The sequence below is a fragment of the Onychostruthus taczanowskii genome, unplaced genomic scaffold (genome assembly GCF_017590055.1).
Source record: "Onychostruthus taczanowskii isolate IOZ18803 unplaced genomic scaffold, ASM1759005v1 scaffold4, whole genome shotgun sequence".
Taxonomy (NCBI): domain Eukaryota; kingdom Metazoa; phylum Chordata; class Aves; order Passeriformes; family Passeridae; genus Onychostruthus; species Onychostruthus taczanowskii.
This window is the reverse complement of record NW_024501459.1, coordinates 2,035,535-2,058,992: the sequence shown is the minus strand read 5'-3', so window position 1 is coordinate 2,058,992 and position 23,458 is coordinate 2,035,535. Positions and strand designations below refer to the sequence as shown.

Here is a 23,458-nt window from a genome sequence, read left to right as displayed (position 1 = left end):
TGTGTTTTTTTATCATTACGCACTGGAAATTATTAGCTTTTTCAAAATCCCCCTGTATGAAACCAACACTACTAGTCTCTGTCACAGTTTATTGGATATTTTATGGTCTATAACCAGAGACAGGGAGAAGCTCCATTTTTCTCTTACTACGGTGACACCTCAGTACTTAATTATTTTGTCAATATCAAACACTAAAACTGTCATATAGTCTCAGGTTCAATGAAGAACATGTGTTGAAGTATCTGTTTGTTTGGTGACCAAGTTTATAAAAGTCAAAAAGAAGACAGATCTGTACCATAATATTCAACCATCAAAAAGAATGCTAAACACTGTATTTTCATGCAATAACTAAGAAGACATGTTCTCTGAAATCTCATTCATTCCTGAATGAAGAACAATTCAGAAGGAAAAAAAAACCAAACAAACAAACAACTACCTGGTAAAGTAAAAGAAGTTTTAAATTATTTCAATTCAATGTTTATTCAAATTTCTCTCATTTCTGCTGTTTCATATGCTATCCATAAATAAGATCCTCTTCCCTCCGACTCGATTGCAGTCTCTAGATCTCAGTGACCGAGGTGGATTTACACAGAAGAGGTGTGTAAGCATAAACAAATTGTACTACTATGTGCAGAAGTTTGGCACATTTTCTGTCTATAACTGAAGAAAATGCATAATCGCTAATTTCTAGGAATAGAGACATCTGTGCTTCAAAACCAATTCAATTGAATTAATTTGGTTTCATCTTGATTTCTTTACTTTAAATTGGACACACAGTAAGATATCATCTTGCCTGATGATATTTAATATCTCTGTAACACTGTACATAATCCCTTCTTAGTGTTTTTCTCTTTCATATTTCTACATCTACTATTCATCACAATAACAGGATACAGTCACTCATGCTGTGCAGATGTATTGATATTCCACATTTGATTCACTTAATACTAAAGTAGGCACGAAATTTAGGGCAATTGCTCCCTTAGATATTTGTCTCTTGCCTCTGTAGATCATGAGGAAAAATCAGATTGATTTTCCAGACAACCTGCTGTACCAAAAGTTTTATTAACAGAAAATCATTTCTCCTTCAGGGTCAATACCTACTATTCAACACAGAGAGGAACTGTAAAGCAAAGGCTGTATGATTATAATTAGGAACATTTTCAAGTTTGTTTGAGTGCATGTGCATATTCACATGTGTGGATTAAAATAGCACAGGCTATATTCTGGAAAGCAAGGCAAAACCAAACAAATACTTGATAACTATATTAATAGATGACTCTGAGAGTTGGGATAACTTTTAAGTTCCTAAAGTGATCTCAGTTTATCTAAACATACTAAACATGTGAAATTAAATAAAATATTGCAATTTTTTATACAATGAAAGTGAGAAACTGTTGAAAATTTTCACTTTTGTGGTAAAGTAGATTACATTTTTGAAACATTTCTATTACTGGGAGATGTTCTGACTTCTAAAAAAGCTTTGACCTATAAAAGCTTAGAGAAACTTATTTACTGAAAAGGGACTATAACTCACAAAATTAGTTCATGCATATATATGAACTGAAATATTGGATGAATATAATATATGACTGAGAGTTTTGGACCGTATCTCAGTGTAGCTGCACATGGGGACTTGGCACATATAGTACTTCATGAAATTATGAAATTCCAGAAATTTCATTTCTGAAAAGAAATGCTTAGCACAGACACACGATGAACAGATAAAAATGCTAATCACAAGCAGACAGTGCATAGCATTCTCCTTTATAAAATCAAAAATCTAGTTACTTTTTAATCTTATTTAGTTTTTTTTATTTTGATAAAACAGATTTTATTTATGATTCACATTCCATTTGAAAGATAATAGTTGCATTCCTGGTTTCTAACTTACCTCAAACAGCTCATTCTTCAAAATCAAAAGGTGACACAAATTAGTTAACTTAGTGGCTGCTGGTTCAGTAACAAAGATTCAATAAGTCATTATGGTTTATGGGTTGAATCATGGACAGTTTAGAAAAATCTATATTGAAATGATAAATGAAACAGGACAATTTCTTCAGTCAAAAATCCATAATCTTGTAATTTAGTATGTTCTTAAATCACAGAGACATCCTAATCAAGCAAGATAAATTACCATATTTTATATTAGTCCAATATATTGCTAAAAATGACTTAAATAGCCTTGACTATCAGAGAGGCTTTTTCAGAGTTTTTACACCAAATTCATTATATTTAAGGAAGAATAATAAGACAAAAATACAAGAAAATTTCCCCAAAATGAAATGCAATACCTATGTGACATCATAAAAGCCAGGCAATTCAAAGAACAGAACTGATGCACTGACAGCTTTTTATTTTGCAAGTCTGATACTCATACTCACATTATGTGAAATTGTGCTTAGGGTGACAGGATGAACATGGAATCCAAGGATAAATAAATATGTCAGACAACACAGAGGGAAAGTAATGAGGGATGAGAAATTCAGATAACTCTCTCTGCTGTGGTTTTAATATAATTTTCTCTGTAATTTTAAAAATAATTTTTTGTATAGTCTAGAAATTTATTATAGTCAATTGTTAGCAGAAAAACAATAAAAAACCACACTGGAAATGTGTGAAAAAACAGTAGAAAAAGGGTGATCACAACACAATCATTGGCAAAATCTATTCTACTTAGGAATTGGTTTAGGAAAAGCCTTAGGAACTGCATGCTGAGTAAAAAAAAAAAAAAAAATTCAAAGTCAACAGAAGGACTAATCACATAAAATTAAGAATGGATGCTAGAAACATTTTGCCTTATTGTAAATGAAGTCAAAATGTCTCCTATCCTGTTTTTCAGGTTTTTGAAAAGACTGCTAATCTTTCCTAACCTTTTTTTTTTAATTCCTGTGACTTATTTTTTTTATCTTCCACATCAAAAAAGTCCACTGAAACTTTAGCTATCATCGACAGGTCTAAAGATCACCTTCATATTTTTAGACCACTCAACTACAAATAGATTATTCCATCTAAGATTGCACATGTATTGTATCTCACAACTTAATTTTTTCCTGTGTAAGAACTCACATTGTCATCTTGCTACTAGACCAATGCTAAGTATAGGTTTTCCATTTGGCTTTCTTTTGTTCTATTTTTGAAATGACCACAGAAAAATGAAGGAAATATTATCAGGTCTTAAAGTAAATCATGTCAGAGAAAACAGAAAATATTTCTTAATTATGAAAGAAGATTTTTTGCTTACAATCCAGATAAATGAAAACTGGTATCAAAGACTGAAAACAGAGCACATCTGCTTTCTTAGCAAACATCAGAATCAGAGCAAAGACAGATGTTTACAGTAGCAAAACTTGCCTGGACTTCCGTAGAGGTCTGTCCAAAATTAACAGTGCTGCTCAAAAAACCTGCAGAACAATTTATGTTACATCTAACAGCATCCCATGAGAAAACTTTGCATATTCCCAATGAGATGTACTGGATCTTTCTGGAACTCAGGACTGTATCAACTGCTGCATGCCATCACTCCCTCCACAGGTTTGAAAAATGATGGCTACATCTGGATACAGGATAGTTTTCCAAACAGGTAAAGAACTGCATGTTGCTTTGCCCGGTTTCTTCTTCTTGTTATAACCTACTAATCCAGAGAAACATTTTGGCTCACTTACTGGGTTTTTCATCCAGTGCTACATATTAACAGTCACAGCTTATTTCAAAGCACTCATTTTACTTATTTAAGACCTCTAAGTAGCTGTTTATTGAAATAAATTCTTCTAACGACAAAGTCAATTTGAACCTTAATTGGGCAACTGTGTGCCTTTGATAAAATGTCAACATTAGAAGTTGAGATTTTTTTGCCTTTCTTAAATTATTCAAGTCAAGGCACAATTACGTGTATTTAAAATTCATTACAATTTGAATTTGTTCATTTTAATAGAGGTGATTAGCATTTAGAAAGCACAGACTTTTTCCAAGAAAGACCTTATGCAGCTGTTATTCCAAAGATGGATTTGGATGAAAACTGCAGTATTAGATACCAATCCATATTAATTTTGGGAGTGTGCATGAAATTATGAGTAGGAATCAGTACAAAAATAGCTCACACTAGTCCTGTCTTCCAGGATATTGACTGGGTAATCAAAAAAAGATAAAAAATGAACTAGAGTCGTTAGCCAGCATGTGGAAAACTCCCCGAAATGCACAAGGGATGTGTGCATTTTATACAGCATCAAGCATTTTCCTGCTAAATGGTATAGTAGCTAGATGATGAAAAAAAAATCTCATGCTATCTAAAGTAATCTGCCTCCCTCACCTGACTGACCCTTCTCCTTCTTGCAGACTTTTCTTGTTTACTCACCACATAACTCCCCTTCTGAGCAATTTACACATCAACACAATTTAAACATCCCTGAGCAGGTTCATTTGATTACCAGGATTACAACTGAGGAGACGCATTCCTGATGACATCAGAGGCATTTTGCAGCTGACCCGAGCGGCTTCAGATCATCACTGATACTCTCAAGAGAGCAGCTCTCAGCAAACACATTTGAAAATGTGCAGGTCTCACACATTTCCTGACTAAAATAAATACTATACATCACACTATCATCATTCCTCCCTCCTTTTACTATTGTATTACTGGAACCAGTAGGGTTCTGCTTTCTTTTATGGAAAAACACGCAAAAAAATCTTCCATTTTTTAATTCCTACCTGTTCATTTTTCACCTGAAATTGGAGGTGAAATTTAGGAACAGGCACAAGAAAGTCTGTAAATTTTAATCCAGGATGAAATTTCTGGGGGATTTGGGGGGTTTAAAATAGATAACAGTATGATACAGCAAGGTCAGCACTCATGTGAAAAAAAGTAAACATCATTTATTTTGAAGCCTAGTAGCTTGACTGGTTTTACGACTTGTCTTTTGATTAATGGCATTTTTTTCCTCTTCTAAATGTACACAGCATGGATTTTTCATGCCTAAAATAAAAATGGGTCAAACAAAATTATTTCAAATAATCAAGCTGGGGGGCATGACCTCTCCCTTTTGATGAACAACCTATCGCATTAATCTTTTTCACCTCAGGGTAGACTACTGAAAGACGGTGAATGGAGAAAAAGATCAGAATATTACATGCCACCAGACAGTGCCTTTCAGATTTCTAATGGTGCCACTGAGCAAACCACTGACATATTTATCCTTCTTAAGTATCCGGGCGATAGTGAAATATTTACAGAAACATTTAATAACATTCCTAACTTAACCCAGGAGTATCTTTCAATTAGATGTCAATGACTGGCTACAGATAACTTTCAGATTTTCTGTTTCTCTGAAAAAGACTGGTAAGCAGAACTTGGACAGGATTAGTGCAATTTAGGCTACGTGGCTGTCTCTGTGAGACCATACTGCTCATGCAGCTGCCTTGCTCACATCCTGAGCTTACTGAACTCAGTCCAAAGGAGACGGTAACATGGAAGAACCCCAAACAACTGAGTACACAGAAAATACAGATGGTGGGGAATAGGTTTTTTGAAATGAATCCTAGTAATAAATGTTTTGAGTTCGCATAACATCAGAATTACATTTCTATGGAATTAGATGTTTACATTTCAAAGTGCTCACAAAGCAAGAATAAACCTGCAGATAATCAATGTATACTTAAAGTTGTCTTTGAAGCCTCTGGTGTTGCAGTTTGCACAGCAAAATAAACATACCTGAGAGAAATCCTGTTTTTGGTATCAATGACTTCACAAGATCTGACTTAGAAATACTTTGTGAGAACAAAGCTTGAAAATGAATAATTCCCATATATATGTAATTATACAAAAGCCTTCTTAGACTTAAAATATTTTATTTAATAAATTTTATTACTGAACGGAATCAACATCAATATTCAATAGAATAAATCTCTCCATGGGTACTTGTTTACATTTTTATTCTCAGTAATTTAAATGGCAACTGATGAAAATAGCTATTAATGCTTGCAAAATTTCTTTGACTATTTCTACTGAAGAAGAGTTATTTTCAGTCCTGTCTGATTATCAAAATAAAAAGACTTCTGCAAGCTGAAACTGTCCCTAAGACTTTCTTAGGGCTCTCAGAGAACACAATTACTGCTTATAAACTCCCAGAATACTAAAAATAAATAAAACCTTTAAAAATAGAAATATTTTAGACAAGCGTTACATTGCCTCTCAGAAATCAATTCTTTCAAGCACTCAATGCATGAAACTGGAAGAAAAATAAGTAAACAAGAGTTGAAATTTTATTTTCAAAAGTAGAGAAAATAGAAACCTACAGATGAGAAATTTTGCTGCATCTGCACAATGTCTTTGGAGAATCAATGTTACTACTGCCAGTTGCTAACAGGGAAAAAAAAAACCAAGCGGTGTTATAAAATTTTAATCAAATCAATAAAGAATACTCCCTAAGGTAATTTTGTATCTTATTAGCCACAGCAAATAATCTTTTGTCTAATGATTTCACAGTTTTCAAGACCATTAAGCAATAGGTCTAATTAAGCTTAATTTCTAAATAGAAAGTGATAATAACTCTTCTTTATCTATAAAAAAATGAACAATGCAGTAAACTTTCAGTTCAAATCATATAATGTAATAAGAAATTGTAAATTAATCAATAAATTTAATAGATATAGATAACAGAAGTATTTATTTTTTATTAGAGAAATCAGACAGCACTTATAAACTATCTTCCTTTAACTCAAAATGCATTTCAAATGTATCTATTAAAGAAATGAAGACCACTTTTGAAAAAATAACACTTGAACAGACAAAACCTGTTTTGAAACAAACTGGTCCCAATGATCTTCCACTACAGCTGAATAGAGATAATGTTATGGATCACTGCTTTTCTCTTTCACCTGCTTTCAGAATTCGAACTTTCAGTCACAAAAGCCTGAAAAATAAGCTGTTTTTATAAAAACAAATAAATACTCTGCAGTTGAAATCCAGAGTAAATACTTTGACAGACAGTGAGATTTACTCTGTTTTGTTGCACTATGACAAAGAAATTATGTAGCAAAGGCACCATTGATGCCTTTTAGTGGTTTTTAATTTTCTCAATTACTTCTCTTGGTGAGAGATGTTATGAAATCCCCATTGTTAAAGACAGACACAATCTGATGGGGGAAAGTCCAGAGCAATCTGATTTATGTAGGCCATTCTCTGAGAAGGATTCTGACCAGATGACCTACAAAAACTCATCCAATATAAATTATGCTGTGAATCTTTGATCTCAAAGCAGACATATATGCCTTGGAATCTATTTTAAAGTGGTCTTGACTTACTGCTCTTAGAAAAACAGCTTCAGCATTGTTTTTATTATAGTTTCACATTATTTCATTTCCATATACAAACCACATGCAGTAGTTCACATTTCATAATCCATCTGTAGCTGCCTAGGATTTTCTAAACAACCCCATTTTTATCTACCTTAATTTCCGGAGGGACAGTGTATCAAGTTTCTCACTGGAGATTTCATTCTTAAAATATGCTCTGTAAAGGAATTTTTAGTACAGACTGCTCACAGGCAAAATACCCTTGAGATTGAAGACATTGCTCACATGCAGCAATGAAAGATGTATCCTATCAACCCTTCTCAATTGCAAACAGGTGGAGAAAATGTTATGATTTGTGAAGGACCCTGATATAGTACAGAGATTGAAGAGGAAGGGAAAAAGGAAGTGAGAAGTCAGATTAGACAAGAATAAAGTTGCTAGTAAAGGACCAAAGTAATGATACATAACTTGCATTCTTACACATTCTTAATGTAAATAAAATTCTTCTTGGATTATAAATAATAGATAAATGATGCTACTCCAGTATTAGTTTAAACATCACTTTGCAAACAGTGGTATTAAAATACAAATGTGTTGAGAAAGAGAACCAGAATGCAGTCCCTTTCTGAAAGAGCAAGGCAAGGCAGAGGATAATTACTGCTAAAATATCCCCTTCAGAAGCTAAAAAAACTCCTAGGGGATGATTAGATGAAGAACATTATATTCAGTATGTTCTACATACTATTATTTTCATGCTTCTCTCTATATCCTATTTATTAACAAGATGATGTTTTGGTTCTGTTATAATAAAGATGGTTTTAATTTTCCTGGTGTTTAGATTGAATCCAGGCTATCCTGAGGATTCTATAGCTGGTCATTTGCCAACAGCCTGTGGCAGGAAATTAGTAGCAGCGCTCCTAACATTTACTGAACTCACTTTGTGCACTTACTTTTTGACAGTGGAGCAATGCCTGTCAGTAGTTGTTGGTCTCTAGCATCTCAGCATTTCCATGAATTTTGCAGTTTCATTGGAAAAGGTCAGTCTTTAAAAAGTACCAAGTCAGACTCATTTTGCAGAGCTTTCTAGCACTCATGATTTTTTTTTATTTTTAATAAAGCATCCCATTTTCATGAGAAATGGAGGGAAGCAACCCATAAAATTAAGATTGTGTCCTGAATGAAGTCCAAGTTTCAGTGTAAGATGTTGAGGCTCTTTATCCAGAGTTCTACAGAGGGACAAGCAAGCTCCTTCACCCATAGAAAGAGAACATAAAAACTCCTCCAAGGGTGCCATCTGTCTGACTGAAGAAGAGATCATGGCAAAATAGTTCAAGGCCCTGTGAAGTGCAGTGACCTGCAGGAACATTATTTAACAATTGATGGATGCAAATTCACAATTAATACTTAGCCAGAAGCCACTCCTCTCATAAGAGACTATCTATTCTTTCAAGCTTTTTTTTGCAGGCTCAGAGGTCTGGATGCTATTTGCATAACAGGACCAGATTCTCTTCTTTCCCACTGTCTGGGTCTGGTTTTGAACAGCAGCCTACTTCAGCAGGAGGGGAAGAAGAGCTGGTTGAATTATTCCACCTACTGCCATCAGGGCAGGCGCGTGGGAGCAATAGGTTGGAGTGATGAGTGACTATTGCTTCTACTGAGCAACTACTACAAACAGTAGGCTGTTAAACAAATAATGGGAAGCAGCAGGACTTCTGGATGTATATTTGCAGAAAACAGCTAGAAACTGTACACTACTGTATCTTGATCCTGCTGGGCTTTGTGGGTACTCTTGAGTTGGCTCGGGTGACTCTGGTCACTCAGCACTTACACACTAACAGAGCCATCAAGGCAGACGTGTTTTAAAGCAAGAAGCCCAGGCACAGAACTGCCTACCTATTTACACCTCCTCAGACCTTCAGAGGTGCCGACTCTACATTACTTGACTAGTTTGGCTTTTGGGTTTTTTTTGTTTTTCCCAACCCAGCATTCCTGAGTGATATTCGAATGAGATAAAATGTTTCTTATTAAATAAATAACGAAATAATTTAGTCAGTTTTCAGCATTTTTTCCTTCTTCATTTGTAGGTAACCCATAAATTGTCAATTGTTTTGTACTATTATAAAAATCAACTATTTTCGGAAATTCAGGTAGCAACTCTGTACCTGATCCCATGGACTGTTATTGGGATAAGAGAGAAAAGACAAATGACCACCTGCAGTCCACAGAGTTCTGTTTAACCACTGTTTTCAGAAGTTGAAGAGAATAAATATTTTTCCAATCAGAAGCTATGATTTGAAGCACCAACCATCTGCACAGATGTAGAATAAGTAATGAGAAAAATGAAGTGTTATTCATTTCTCCTCTTGAAGTAAACTGTAATTAAATATACTTTATTTATGCCTTTTTGAGTCCCATGTGCTCCTCCAATAGAAAATCTATAGTTAAAGTATGTGCTTCATTGATTCTAATTAATTTCTTTAGATTATACAATTCCCCAAGGAATAATGTGTGTATAGGCTTACTGAACACCTTCCTTCTAGTATACTAAAATTAATGCTATTCCTGGGAACTTTTACACTCACTTGATGCAATAAAAGAGACATTACAGTAAATCATTGCAACATTTTTAATTCTAGCCTCAGCCTCCAATGAAACTTACAATCTGACCAGAAAGAAAAAATTCATATCTGTAAGATACAGATATTAACAATTCCTTATTTAAGGTGAGGCTGGAGAAAAAAAAAAAAATCACCTATACTAAATCTTTCTAAGTATAACTGGCAGGAAAATAAAAGAAAAAAAAAAGGAAAATAAAAGAAAGACCTATTTATTTTGTGGGTATCATAGAATATGCTGAGTTGGAAAGGACCCACCAGGATGATTCAGTCCAATTCCTGGCCCTGCACAGAACACACCTAAGAATAGCATTGTGAGCCTGACAGCATTGTCCAAAAGCTTCTTGAACTCAGACAGGCTCAAGACAGTGGCTCTGTTTCCCACTTTTCCTTATTTACTCTCTCTGTTACCATTTTTCAGGAAATTCTACAGGACATATGCATCATTAAGACATCTATTTCCAATCAAGAATGCTGAAAGTTGCTACACGTCCTGCTGCTTTGTTGGCCTGTTTGGATAGTAGAGATCCCATCCAGCCAAAAGGTACATGAAAAAGATGGAAGCATTCATTCTAATAGAATCAAAGGCCCTTTCTTGGTTCAATGTTTGCTATTTATTTCCAGTCTTAGATATCATAAATATCCAAATCCTGGAGAAAATCTGTCCTTTAAATTGCAGGAATCCCTTCCACTGTCCCACTATGCTACATATCCCAATTCTTGGGTAAATGGCAATATACCAGATCCAAATATGTTTAAAGTTGGATTTAGTCAAGTCATGCATAAATAGAAGATGGGGTAAAATGACGCAATAAAAGCAACACCTTTGATTGTTATTTAAACTCAGTGATTTCTTACTGTCTGACCTCACCATAGATATAGAATTATGCTTCTGGGGAGAAGAAGTATTTTTTCAAGTCATACTCTTATGACAAAACAGGAAGCAATTATTTCTCTGATGACATCTGCTATGGCATTCTGATTCAGAGCACTTTGGGATGCATTCAGACAGGATCAAGTTTTATTAGGATGTTAAGATCGTCCTGTTGCAAAAGGTAGCAGCTAAAGGAAGCAGCTTATTGTAACCTAAAAATTACAGTACTCACAAAGGCAGTCTGTCAGACCTGTGTCTTTCATCTTCTAACCTAACCACCGACCCAACAGTTGAGGTATATGTCTCCTTTTGAAGCTATGGCACTATACAGAAAGACACACAAGACCTGTGGGATTAGAATGAGTCTGAACTGACACCCAAGTGTGTAAATAGAAGGTGAAAGATCTGGTAAGAGTACCTTAATCTCAGAAGCAGTAGATCAGGCTGTCCACTTCACAGTTAAATGCATTTAAGCCATAGCTATCACCCAAAAATAGGCATAAATATATAATTTTTTAATACACATGTATTTATTTATTTATATTTATCTGCCTATTTGTTTGGAACACCAATGTACAATAACTAGTAACTCTTCTTCTCAAACCCAAAAGTAAATAATAATTTTTATCTACTTATCAATTTATTGTGCAACTGTGGGACATGTCTATTTCACACACTTTGAAAGGTCTACAATGGAGCAAGGCATATAGAACCCCCTCATTCACCTGTCCTATTTAACCTTTAGTGGAGATACAGTACATTCACCCCTGTATTGACTAAAGTATGAACACACAGCCAACACAGATTTGGTCATTGAATTTGCTCAGGAAGAACTGCCCTTACTGAAAGGAATTTTCAGGGAGAGATATTAATATTGCAGATGGGGGAAAAAAAAAAAAAAGCTAATACTTGTAACACTAATGAGTTAGTACTAGAAAAAAACCCCAAGAAAATAGATGAGAAAAATATGTAAATGAGGATGAAGTTCCACTTGAGGCAAAATTGAATTTGCTGGACATGCAGAAAGTACTTGATGCACAGCTTGAGACTTATATTTTGAGATTTAAATAAGAACTTGATCTAATCAGTCTTTTGTATCATCTAAATTTCCAGCAGGTGTCCCAATTACTTCCATCCTCTCATGAGCTATAAGGTATGCAGCCCTAGGACAGAAGCATTGCTATCCAATAACTGCAGCAAGTGACTCACAACATGAATTTTATCTAGCTCATCAGGTAATCAACTAGCTTCAGGAAGCTGTCTGACCTTCCTCTCAAAAGTCAACATGGTTTGCTCAGCCTAAAATATTTAACAACCTACCACATGTATTGCTCTTCTAAAATTTTTAATGCTCTGAAGTCCAGAAGCTATTCTAGACTACAATGTAAAAAGGAAGAAAAATCTTTTATTGGCCAAGGAAGCATAGTTTTTGTAACAAAGACAGCCTCAGAAGCATCCAAAACAATTACAGAAAGTGCTCAGGGAAAAATGTTTCATGTCAGGCACAGAAACTTTTCAATACACATAGATATATATGGATCAAGATATTCAGTTTATTTTACGGAAAGCTCAATTAAGTATCAATAAGCAACGTAAGACTTTCAAGGGTATATGTTATGCAGCAATAATCCATGCTGAGTGCCATAGATGGCTGACAATGGCAGGGAATTAGCCCAACACAATTTACACCCTATTGTGCACTTCTGCTTAATTTAACAGCAAGAACTCAGCTTCCCCTGTGTGTTTCTATAATCATTTAACAATAGAAGCTTCATTCCAGAGATTTTCCTTCAAAATAAACCTGATCAAATCCTTACTGTGACAACAGATGGTGACAGAGCAGAGGCATCATTGCATCTGAAAGTTCAGTAACTGTCAGTCAAGAGCTGCAGGATGGCTACTCTGAGGTACCACAGAAGAGAATATCAGAAAATAATTAATTCAACAGACAGGCAAAATTATGAAGAAAAAAAAAAAAGAAAAGAAAAAGAAAATACACTAAGGAGAGGAAAAAAAACCCCACTGCTCTTAATGTACTTCTAGAACAGACTTGTTTTCTTTTGAGGACATGTAATTTTTCAGAACTCTCTGGTTAATCACTGCATTTTAAAAATGCCAATACAACAGCAATAGAGCCTATTACTCTGCAATTAGTAACAAAGAAAAAGGTATGTGTTCTATTTCATACAGGTATTTATCAGTAGAATAGATGTTCTATCAGTCCCATCAACTCACTTGAGCAATGGAATTCAGCTTTTCAGGTGCAACAGAGATGCAACAGATCTCTATGTGTTGTGTCTCTAAGCAAAGAACACTGGCTTGATTGATGGGCAAGACAGTCACCATGACATCTGTGTGCACTCACCTTTATAATAAATATAAGTTAGGTTTTATTAAATAAGCTCATTGAGTCAGACTTTTAGAATTGATTTTAAATGAGATTGTTCTTACTGTAGAACTGTAGTAAAACTGGACAACACCCTATTAAAGCGGAATGTGAGGTGACACAACATAGCTGATCTGGTACAGATGAGTATAGCTGTTTTTATTACTTTATATAAGAAGTAAAAGGAAATAGGCATAACCATGTATATTTTTGAATGCCATCAGATGTATCCCATCACCCCATTCTTGGCCATCAAAAATATTATCTTCAAAACAGGGTTCTTGACTGTGGAATCTGACATGCACAGTGATACCCCAGTTTCTGGCCTTAGTGTGGCACCAGTTCATTATGCCATGACCTTGTTTTAAAACTGAGTTAAACACAGTTATACACTCTTTCTCATTCTCACATGATTCTCATTATTAACTGTCTACTTTGAATAGACCAGCTACCAATTCTTTTCCCATAAAGCATGAACATTCTAGAGGGACACATTATCCTAAAACTATTTAATGAAAATTTCTTATCTTCTGTAGATACAAATATTTCAAAAAGTCTCACGCTACCTGTGGGAAGAAAAGAAATAGTGCTCAAAAAAAAAAAAAAGAAAATTATTATAGCATTCTTCCCTGTTATACTTTTTTTGGTGAATTCAGCATATGAAAGGTGGAGGTTGTACCCTTTGTATTCATCCTAATAGAGATGAGACATACAACATAGGAAAAGAAAGTTTTAAATACACTCCTCTGCCATGATATTTTTATCTATTTCATGTGAAACCTTGTGTTGCCCATGTAGTAAAGAAGCAAGTGTCTATTTATTACATTTGTGAACATGTATGTGAAGTTTTGACTTTCCCATCTGCAGCTGGTGAACATTTTACTTACTTGTTCATGTAGGGACAGGAAGAGGTGAACTGCAGGCCAGACTAAGATTTATACCTAAACCTTGAATTCCACTGTGTATCTAAGCCAGATATTGCTAATTCATCCTCTTGGCATGGCAACCAGTAAAAGCCAAATCCCAATGAATCCCAAATAGAAAATGAGAGTTATAATGTATAGTAAAATCCCTAGTAGCTGGAGGTTGCATTTGGTTTCTCACTCTGAAAAGGATCAGAAGGCTTTATAAGGACTGCCTAATGCTCATTTCTCTAGATGCTATCAAGTCAATTTTCAGCTGAGATCAGCACATTTGCAAATTCACGGTGGACAACGAAAAGATTGGGAATTGAAAAGGAATGGGCAGTGCTTGTCCTCATTACACCACCACAGTTTACTGACCTGTCATTTGGAAAGAGCTAGCAGGGAGTCGATGATGCCTTTCAAAACTCACCTGCCTAATGATGGCTTTTGCAGGAGCTGACATTTGCTGTAATCAATGTAACAGCTCAACAGAGGTCAGGAGCTCCAAGAAAAGGAAACATGCCCATGTTTCCACTCCCATCCTGGCTGATCAACTAGAGAAGCCTCTGGCTGAAGCCTTGAAATATTCCAGTCTCTGTGCCTCTTTGCTACGAGGTCTATATGATTTTTTTCTCTGCATTTATGGATATTTTGTTGACAAGGTCATATTTCTTAGTGCATATTTGAAATAGTCAATATATTTTGAGTCCAAAATTATTTTTTTTTCTCAACTACTTGCTATTATACTCTTAAATGTTACTATTTACATCCAGTGTAAATGTATGTAATCCATACAGTTCCAATATAGAAAACACATCTAATTTTCTATCTTTTACCATTTCAAGTGTTCTTTTCATCATCACTTTCAACTCAGAGAGGGGGAGCTTTATTTCCCTCTTGTCCCAAAATCTTCTTCAATTTTTTTTTGTTGTCTGTGGGGTCCTCTTCCAGCATTTTTGCATCATCTTTCCACCACTATTAAATGTACTGCCATCATTCTGAGAACCTCTTATTGCTTCATGCTGTCCAAATAATTACCATCTTCTTATCGATACACATCACATTTGATCTTTAAATTTTAATTAATATATCTTATCTTTCTAACGATTTTCGAGACAAACCTACTTTCACAATTACTACATTACAGGAAATCTGCCACATTATGCGCTCTCAACAAGTCTTTTCTAATTACTTTTTCTTTTATCTTTTTAACTTGCTGCAACATTGAGATGTTTGGATAACACTACTGGAGCTGCAGCATCTTACACACCTTTGCAGGTATTTCCTCGCTGTAATGCTAATGGATCTGTCTATGCTCCTATTGTCTTCTCCATATCAAGAATATTTTTATTAAGAAATCCTAAGGATTGTTTCCTTGACTCTAGCTTGACAACTGTCTTCCATTTTACTTAACTAATTAAAATCAACATATGTATGTATAAAAATTCTAAGTGAAAATAACCTTAAATTGCCCAGCTAGTGCTCATTAAAAAAAACCTGGGGTATTTGTTAAGTGAAATTAAATATACACACCTTTTTTTTTAAAAAAAAGTATAACAGGATGAAGACAGCTTTCATGTTCATCATGTGCTTGCAGAAAGAAGTTAAAACTAGCTGTTCAACCTCTTAGATAAAAATTTATTTTATTTTAAAACATCAAGATGACAAGACTATTTGAGATGGTATTTTAATTTTGAGGTAAATGATGTGTTGATATAACAAGTAAAGATTCCTGTTTATTCTCTGCATACCGTGTTAATACTTGCTGAACATGAAGACAGAAATTAACCTTACATCTTTGTAGCCTTTTCTGACTCTACTGAAAGATATTAACCATTTCATTTAAATTAGGTGAGTTTTCTTAACTTCTTTTATGATAAAAAAACTACAATCCTCTCTATATAAGGTAAGACAAAAAGGAAATCTGGTTTTGAATTCAATGTTCCCTGAAATTTCAGACATCAAGAAATAAGTAAACCTTTTTCTTCTCCAGTATTTGACAGGCAACAAGACCTTTCCAGTTTCACTGCTAATCAAATCAGCCTCTCTTTCCAGTCTGACCTTTTGACTGAGTTTCTTGAAGTGCTCCACAGTAATTCCTTTGGAGTATAATGATTGGTGCTGATGAGAGATGAATGCATTATAATTGCAGGCTGTCCTGACAGAGAGCATGGCCAAACAGCTATTCAAGCCAGGAAAGATATTTTTGCTTTCCACAGGAGTTCTAATGCAGAATAAAATGCCTTGTTGACCCCATGTGACAAGGGTTCCAAAACAGCAGAGATTCCTAAATTATATGCTAGAGTGGTGGGACATTTTAACGGTTTTTTATATATTTTTGTCTTTATTTTTTATAGTAATGAAAGCAAAGAGATAAGTTCAGGGTGAATCATAACAGTGAAAATGGAACCAATTAACTGCTTTTTGTTCATTAGGCAGTATCATCTTCCTTCTTTTGAGATAGGAGCATATCTTTGCACTCTCTGCACTTGATGTTATACAAATTATTACAAAAATTTCCAAATGCAAATACTAACTTCATCTATTGTAGCTTCATTTATACTTACACATATAGTTGTTATTATTGTTAATATTAGTAGTACTATATTATTTTCATTAATTTTTTACATTTGTGCATCATCTCATGAAGAAAATAGAAAACAAAATAGGAGTAACTCCCTCCTTTGTGAACTACACTCAGTGCAATTCCATATAAATAAAGTTGGACCAGAGAAAGGGAACTGAGAAATATGTTGGCTAACTGAAGATTTGGTGTAAGGGAGGTGAAAGCACTTTTCTTCCTCAAATACATCCTCTTGAAGGCAAGTTTACAGCTCAGTCCTATACATATTTTCTCCTTGTATGAGGAAGCAATTTTTTCCTTCTTATGAATCAGGTTGCTCTGTTTCTCCTTAACAAGGTTCTTTGTGTGGAAATTATCATTTTATAATTAATAGTTGTCATACACAACATATACATACTTAACTGTACAGTGTACTGAGTTTTACCTTGGTAACTTTTATTCATCTTTTGTTTAAACAGTAGTGTAGATATTAATTTTTTTATTCCTGCATTTGTCAATAGGCAAAAAGAAGAAAATTTCCAGAATTTTGGAACATTGATTTCTTCTGGCTAATTCTGTGAAGGATAACGATAACATTCCTGTTTTATAGTAAAATTGGTAAGACACAATCTGAAGAAAAGTATATATATCTTCATCAAATAAGTTAATTTGAAAAGATTAGGTATGTTCTTACTTTGAAGAAACACTCCAATTCCCTTTGAGTTGAGAAAGTTAAAACACCAAGGTATTCTCTAAAGAAAATCTACTGAGAATTCTTCAGGTAGAATAATGAATAACTAGCACACAATTAAAGATAGTTCAAGTGAGAATTAGAATTATGAATTTGAAAAACCCAAATTGTTCTTTTTTCTTACCTGCTGGTTTACGGGAAAATTCCTGTTGATTTTTTTAATCTATAAAAATGAATAAAGAAATAGATTAATACTCAGCCACTAGAATGAAAAACAAAACAAAAAAAACCCCAACTGGATTTTAGACACATATATTAGACCCTCCCTTCCAAATTATGCTTGGAAAAAAGAAAATAAAATCTCCTGCCGTAAATGAACTGAAACTTTGGCAAGCTCATTTGAGCAATGGCATATTTCTGTGGTCATGAACCACAGGGTTCATTCTGCTATTTAGAATCCAAGAGAGGTGCATACACACAAAATTATTTCTAAATTCTGAAACACTATGTAATTTCCTTTTTTTTTCTTATTATTAGAACAGAAAATTATTAGAAAAAATTAATTTTTTTTCATATTAGAAGATTTAACTCAAAATTATTTCATAGCAAGTTACTGCCAACCACCAAAGTCATCAAACTCTAAGCAACCTCCTTTCCTTAAGGAATGATGAAGATTTGGGTTGGAACAGCTTTGGAAACATCATTTACTCTATCCTTTTATCCTAGGTGCAAAATCAAGTACACAAAATCAGTTCTGATAATTGTTCAAGTAATTTTTCTTAAAACGTTCAACAATGTCCTTAGGTGAAAAGTAAAGAGAAAACCAGGCTGAGACACCTAATTCGTTACAAGCTTCTGTTTAGCCCCGCAGTTCATGGACCCCGTCTGAACAAACATTGCCAGCTTTCTAGCACAAGTGTCCAATACAAAAAGAATTATGTGTAGAACATACCCATTCCTACCATTACTAGGAAAAAAAAAAAAAAAAAAAGGGTTTTTTTAAGCATAAGCTCTGAAAGCTTTTGACAACCTAGTAAATCTAAAATGTGCATTCAATGACAGATACCTAATACCTAGAATAAAAACATACTTAAATTAAAGACATTGTCAACTAGGTCTCTGTATGGAATGTAACTGAATGAGCTGAAAAGCCCTGAAAACACAATATAACATTAAACTGCTTCAACCAACCTGCAACATCTTTTTAGAAGAAAAGAAGAATCACCACCGAATTTCCTCCAGTGTTTACAATATTGTCCCTAAACAACATGCAGAGATGTGCTGGCAATGTGCTTTGCAGAATTCAGAACCAGACTGCAGTCGCAAGCTCTTTGAATTCCTCATTCAAATACTGAGCATGTGTCACTGACATCCCACAATTTTGCTATCAAAGGATAATTCCCACTGTGAAGAACATAATGGCAACTAATTTCAGTTGGTTTTCAAATGTATCCTGCCTCAAAAGTGTCAGAAGAACATTTCTACCCTTCCTTCTTTCTTCAATGCTAGTTAAGGAGAAGCATTAGAGGAACAAGGACATTCAAAGAACAAAGAAACATATGGATATGGATAAATTTAATCCATACAAGATACCACCTCTCTAATGTGATTTTTTTTAAAATAAAAAGCAGATAAAACCCACTTTTTTTGATCTAAAAAATACTTGAAGACTTCTGGGATTTATTCCTAAATCAAACATTAATTACTCCAGCATGATAAATCCCTGTTTGTGTTAGTAGAAACTATTGTATGTATTGTAATCTAAGGAGAGACTATAGCTAAAAGCCTGAAAATTTTAAATTCTGAAAGTACAATGTTAAGAAAAAGAAATTTTACTTTTCTAAACAAAATACTGAAAATGTTTACTTAGTGGAAAGTTACAGTTACATATTAAATAATTTAGGATTGTTTTTATTTAATTCAAACACAAAGATTGCATTTTTTTAACAGGTACAAAGTATATTAGGTACATTGTGTACAGTCAATGTTCTTCTAAAATGTAAGTACATACTTGAAACATCATTTTCTCATTCAAAAATTTCCAGCTCATTTTCTAAAATACAATCTAAGCACCTACATTACATGGTTGTTTTAACTGTTGTTATTTTGATTAATTAAAACAATTAAACTATGGGGTTTTTTAGGTATATAAGGTGATTTCTTGAAATACATTATTTTAAATTCTTTTACAGAAACTTCAAAACTTTAGTTGCATTATAGTTGTTCAAGTCTACCTGAAACTAAAAACTGCTAAGTATGATTAGTTTTAGGAACACCAAAATGTTTATCATTCATGTGCATAAATACTGAATATTACAGAATAAAAAAGTTCAACAATTAGGCAGCACACATATGTTCTTCCCAGCATGTTACAATGTATATTGAGTAAAATTTAATTTCCAGACCTAAATTATTTGGTCCTTAAAACCTATAAGTAAACATTTTCCAGAAATGAAAGGAGACAAAAAAATCTTCAGTTACTTTACTAGTTATCTAAAAGAGAAATATTGTTTCAGTCTTCCATAACTTTACTGAACTCGCTGTAATACTATGTGTAATTAAGCACATAGTATTACTGATGCAATTAAATAAAATTTGTTTTCACCAGTTCAACACACTGCAAATATACATGAATGTAATATTTCTAAATAAAACACCAGCAGATAAATAAAGTAATAAAATAAAGGTAAATAAAGTAAATAAAAAACAGGAGATATTATACTTTAAAAACAGAGGTGTTCTGAGAATATTCTTTATAAAGATGTGTTTGTACAGAGCAATTAAAAATCAGGAATGGCACAAAAGTAGACAGAAGAAGAAGCTAGAAAACAAACACTTGTCTGAAGACAAATACAATGTAGGCTGATCTGAAGTTAGCAAGAACTACCTGCTTCTACCTCAAACACAAAAAACCAGGTGCTGATGGATGATATTCTATTCTGATTCAATTTCCATTAATGCAAATTAGGAAAAAAAATCTAAGAACACCATAGAGAAAGTGATTTGGGAATTGATGATCAATTCGAGGTGGAAGGAGGAGGAAGGAATCAGAAAAAAGGTCACTGCAGTATCTTGCATCTGACAAGGAAATTGATAAGTGGTGATAATACAAGACTAATAGTGGTATCATAGAAACACAGAGTGATTTAGATTGGAAGGAACATTAAAGGTCACCTAATTCCAACCCCCTACCATGCTCAGGGACACCTTTCACAAGACCAGGCTGTTCAGAGCTCCAACCAGAGCTCTGGCTTTGAAAACTTTCAGGGATGGGAAGAATATATTTTAGTGAAAGCTGTCAAAGAAGATTGATTCAAAATATAACTGATTGTTAATGGTACAAATACATTTTACTAGCTATGTTCCAAAAATTCATCTCACAGTATGTTTGGATATCATAGACATCAAGAATACTGGGCAGGGAGATGATATAAAGTGGAACGTAATGTAAAATGTCCCATGGCCAAATTCAGTCATTTTTGATGCACTAGATGTTGCAACCACAGATGGATATTTTCTCAGTGATGGCTGTAACTGCTCTGCAGAGGAAACAAACAAGAACACGGAACACAGCACTTCTCAGCAGGTACACAAATGAGCAGACCTTGGCTTCAGGTGTGCACAACGATTGCAAATGTTTGGGGCTTTTTAAATTTTATTATTTAAAAATCTTCGTGCCAGAGAAGCAGTAATGCAGTAGAATACTGCCATACTATTATCTTTTTCCATGAATTGTAGCCTATTATTGTTGCCCTCTGCTGAAATGCAGCTGATTAAGCTCATAAAAGCTGTGTTTTAAATTTTCACACTCAGTTAAAGCTGAACTGAATTGTTCACTCCTCTGAGAGATTTTCAGACCTTCTTGGGGCCAATAGCACAGCAATATTTATTTTCAGTTTCCATATGAGGATTTTAAAGTGTAATTTGAAAACTACTATTTATTAAGGTTTTTTTCCCCTTTCTTACCTATTTATATTAATGAAATCTGCTATTCCAATTTAATCACAGGATCCCCATGAGATGATGAGGAAATGCATCTTTCAGTAAGCACAAGTACTCTTAAAAGTAGTAAAGATCTTGAGATTCCAGGTTTCTCCAATCCTTAAAAATTTAAATAGAAGCAATCAGGTGTTTGAAAACTCTATGTGTACCACACTCACTTCGATCCTCTTTCATGACAAACTATACTGTAAATTAGACTCAAAGTTCTAAAGGGTTAATGGGAAAGATGACTAATAGACAATTAAGACTCGGGCAATACATCTGGTCCTAGAAGAAAGAATAACAGAGTAGGTGTTAGTTGTTAGGACAGAGACCATTCCATTGGAGTACCTAGGGAAACAGCCAAGGCAACATATGAAACACCAGTGCCTGCTCAGCCTTTTGCTGACTTAGGCAGTAAATAAGATACTCCCCATGCTTTCACACATGATTTGATCTCTCATTTTCTTGCAGTTTGTAGATATCATATAATTTTGCAGGTCACAGTCATTTTCCAGTTTAAAAGAACCTTTTATTATTTTAATTTATGCTAGCCATTGATATGGACTTCCCCAAACAATTTAGACTCTGTAACCTTCTCTATCAATTGTTTACATTACACAACTGCTGACTCACATCCATTAATAGGTGATTAAAATAGAATAGCTTGAGAAGAATGTAAATCCATTACATACTTCTTCATCTCATGCATAGAGATGAAGACAAGCGACAATACAGTTTGTGCCATTGGGATGTTAAGTGATTCCAAAGAGGAAGCTAGATCATTAAGATCTGGAAGAAAACATGAGTCCATGCTGTGATAATCTTATGTTCCTGAATAAGAAAGAGTACATACCACTTCAAATTACTAGTTGGCTAGTCTTACTTTCTGTCCCTGCTAGGTTTTTATTTACTCAATGGGATAGGGAAATTGTGGTAAGACTGTGAAATTTTGTTATCCAAGAGTTTATGTCCATTAAAGAATCAGAGAAGATTTGAAAGAATCATGCAACCCCCACAAAATACATCATATATTGGTGAATGCATTAAATAATTGCCTATAGAACAAATATAGCAGTTCTTGGTGCTGGTTTAACAAGCTGCAGTAGATTTTAGAATTCACACTAAAAATCCCTATAAGCTAAGTTATGCAAAACGATCAGCCAATATGTTCTGGAAAATATGGGAGGATAGGAAGTATTTAATTCACATCTGCCTCTTGACCTACCAGTGATAGAACCATTCTCTGTCGTGTGTTGATCACATTTTACCGCTGAGTGGTTCAAAGGATAAAAGACTGGGATTACTTCCATCATTTCAGTGATAGCACCATTCTCTGTCGTGTGTTGATCACATTTTACCAGCTGTGTGCTTCAAAGGATAAAAGACTGGGATCACTTCCATCATTCCTAGAATTTTCATGTCCTAGTTGGATTTTTGTCAAGACTAGTCACACTGGATTGCAAACACACTCAGCCTGAAGGAGCTCAGCATAAACTTCTTGAAGGAAGAAAGGGAAAAACTCAGAATGTACGAACAGTTACATAGAGGAGAGGCTTGATTCAACACTGAATAATGCATAAGCACAAGCATGACCTCTGCCTTCCAGTCTGTTCCTATAGATACCTGCAGGCTGAGTCATCCTCACTATGGTTCCTAGATGAGAACAAAAGTGAGAACCAAGATGATATGTTTCAGCTTATATAATCAATGTTATAAAATCTCTCTTGCAAGCCAAAAAAATAAAAATTTAAAAAGCAATCAAATATTTGTAAAGTTTATAAACAATGAGGACACAGTAGGCATTATTCAGGAAGTCCCTAATCAGCTGTCTGAAGAAGTCCTAAAGTAGCAGATGGCTGGAAAGATAAAAGGAAATATAACTATTCTTCTGTTATCACCAGACACAGGACTAAATGGATCTTTATTCTGGTACAGTTTAACAGTTCTCATGAATCATCTTAATCCATACGGAAACTAAAATGTTTCATTTTAATCTTATATAGGAGTAGAGGAAGAGAGGCCTGAGATAATCTTGAGGTCACATCTGGAAAGCAGAACTCTACAAGCTTCCTTTTAAATCCTACTGACTGCCTTCATTAGCCACCTGTACAAATTAAGCAGAGATCATCCATGTTTTGGTGAGTTCCAAT

General features: G+C 34.3%; 1 protein-coding gene across 2 annotated transcripts in view; it reads right to left on the bottom strand.

Annotated features, from left to right (window-relative positions):
* Nucleotides 1–23,458, bottom strand: part of SNTG1 (syntrophin gamma 1) — a 309,163-nt gene that overhangs the window by 45,746 nt on the left and 239,959 nt on the right. For both annotated transcript variants that reach the window (XM_041412822.1, XM_041412823.1), the window contains one exon: nt 17,509–17,547. In XM_041412822.1, coding sequence (XP_041268756.1) covers nt 17,509–17,547 — 39 coding nt within the window. The remainder of the gene's footprint in view (nt 1–17,508; nt 17,548–23,458) is intronic.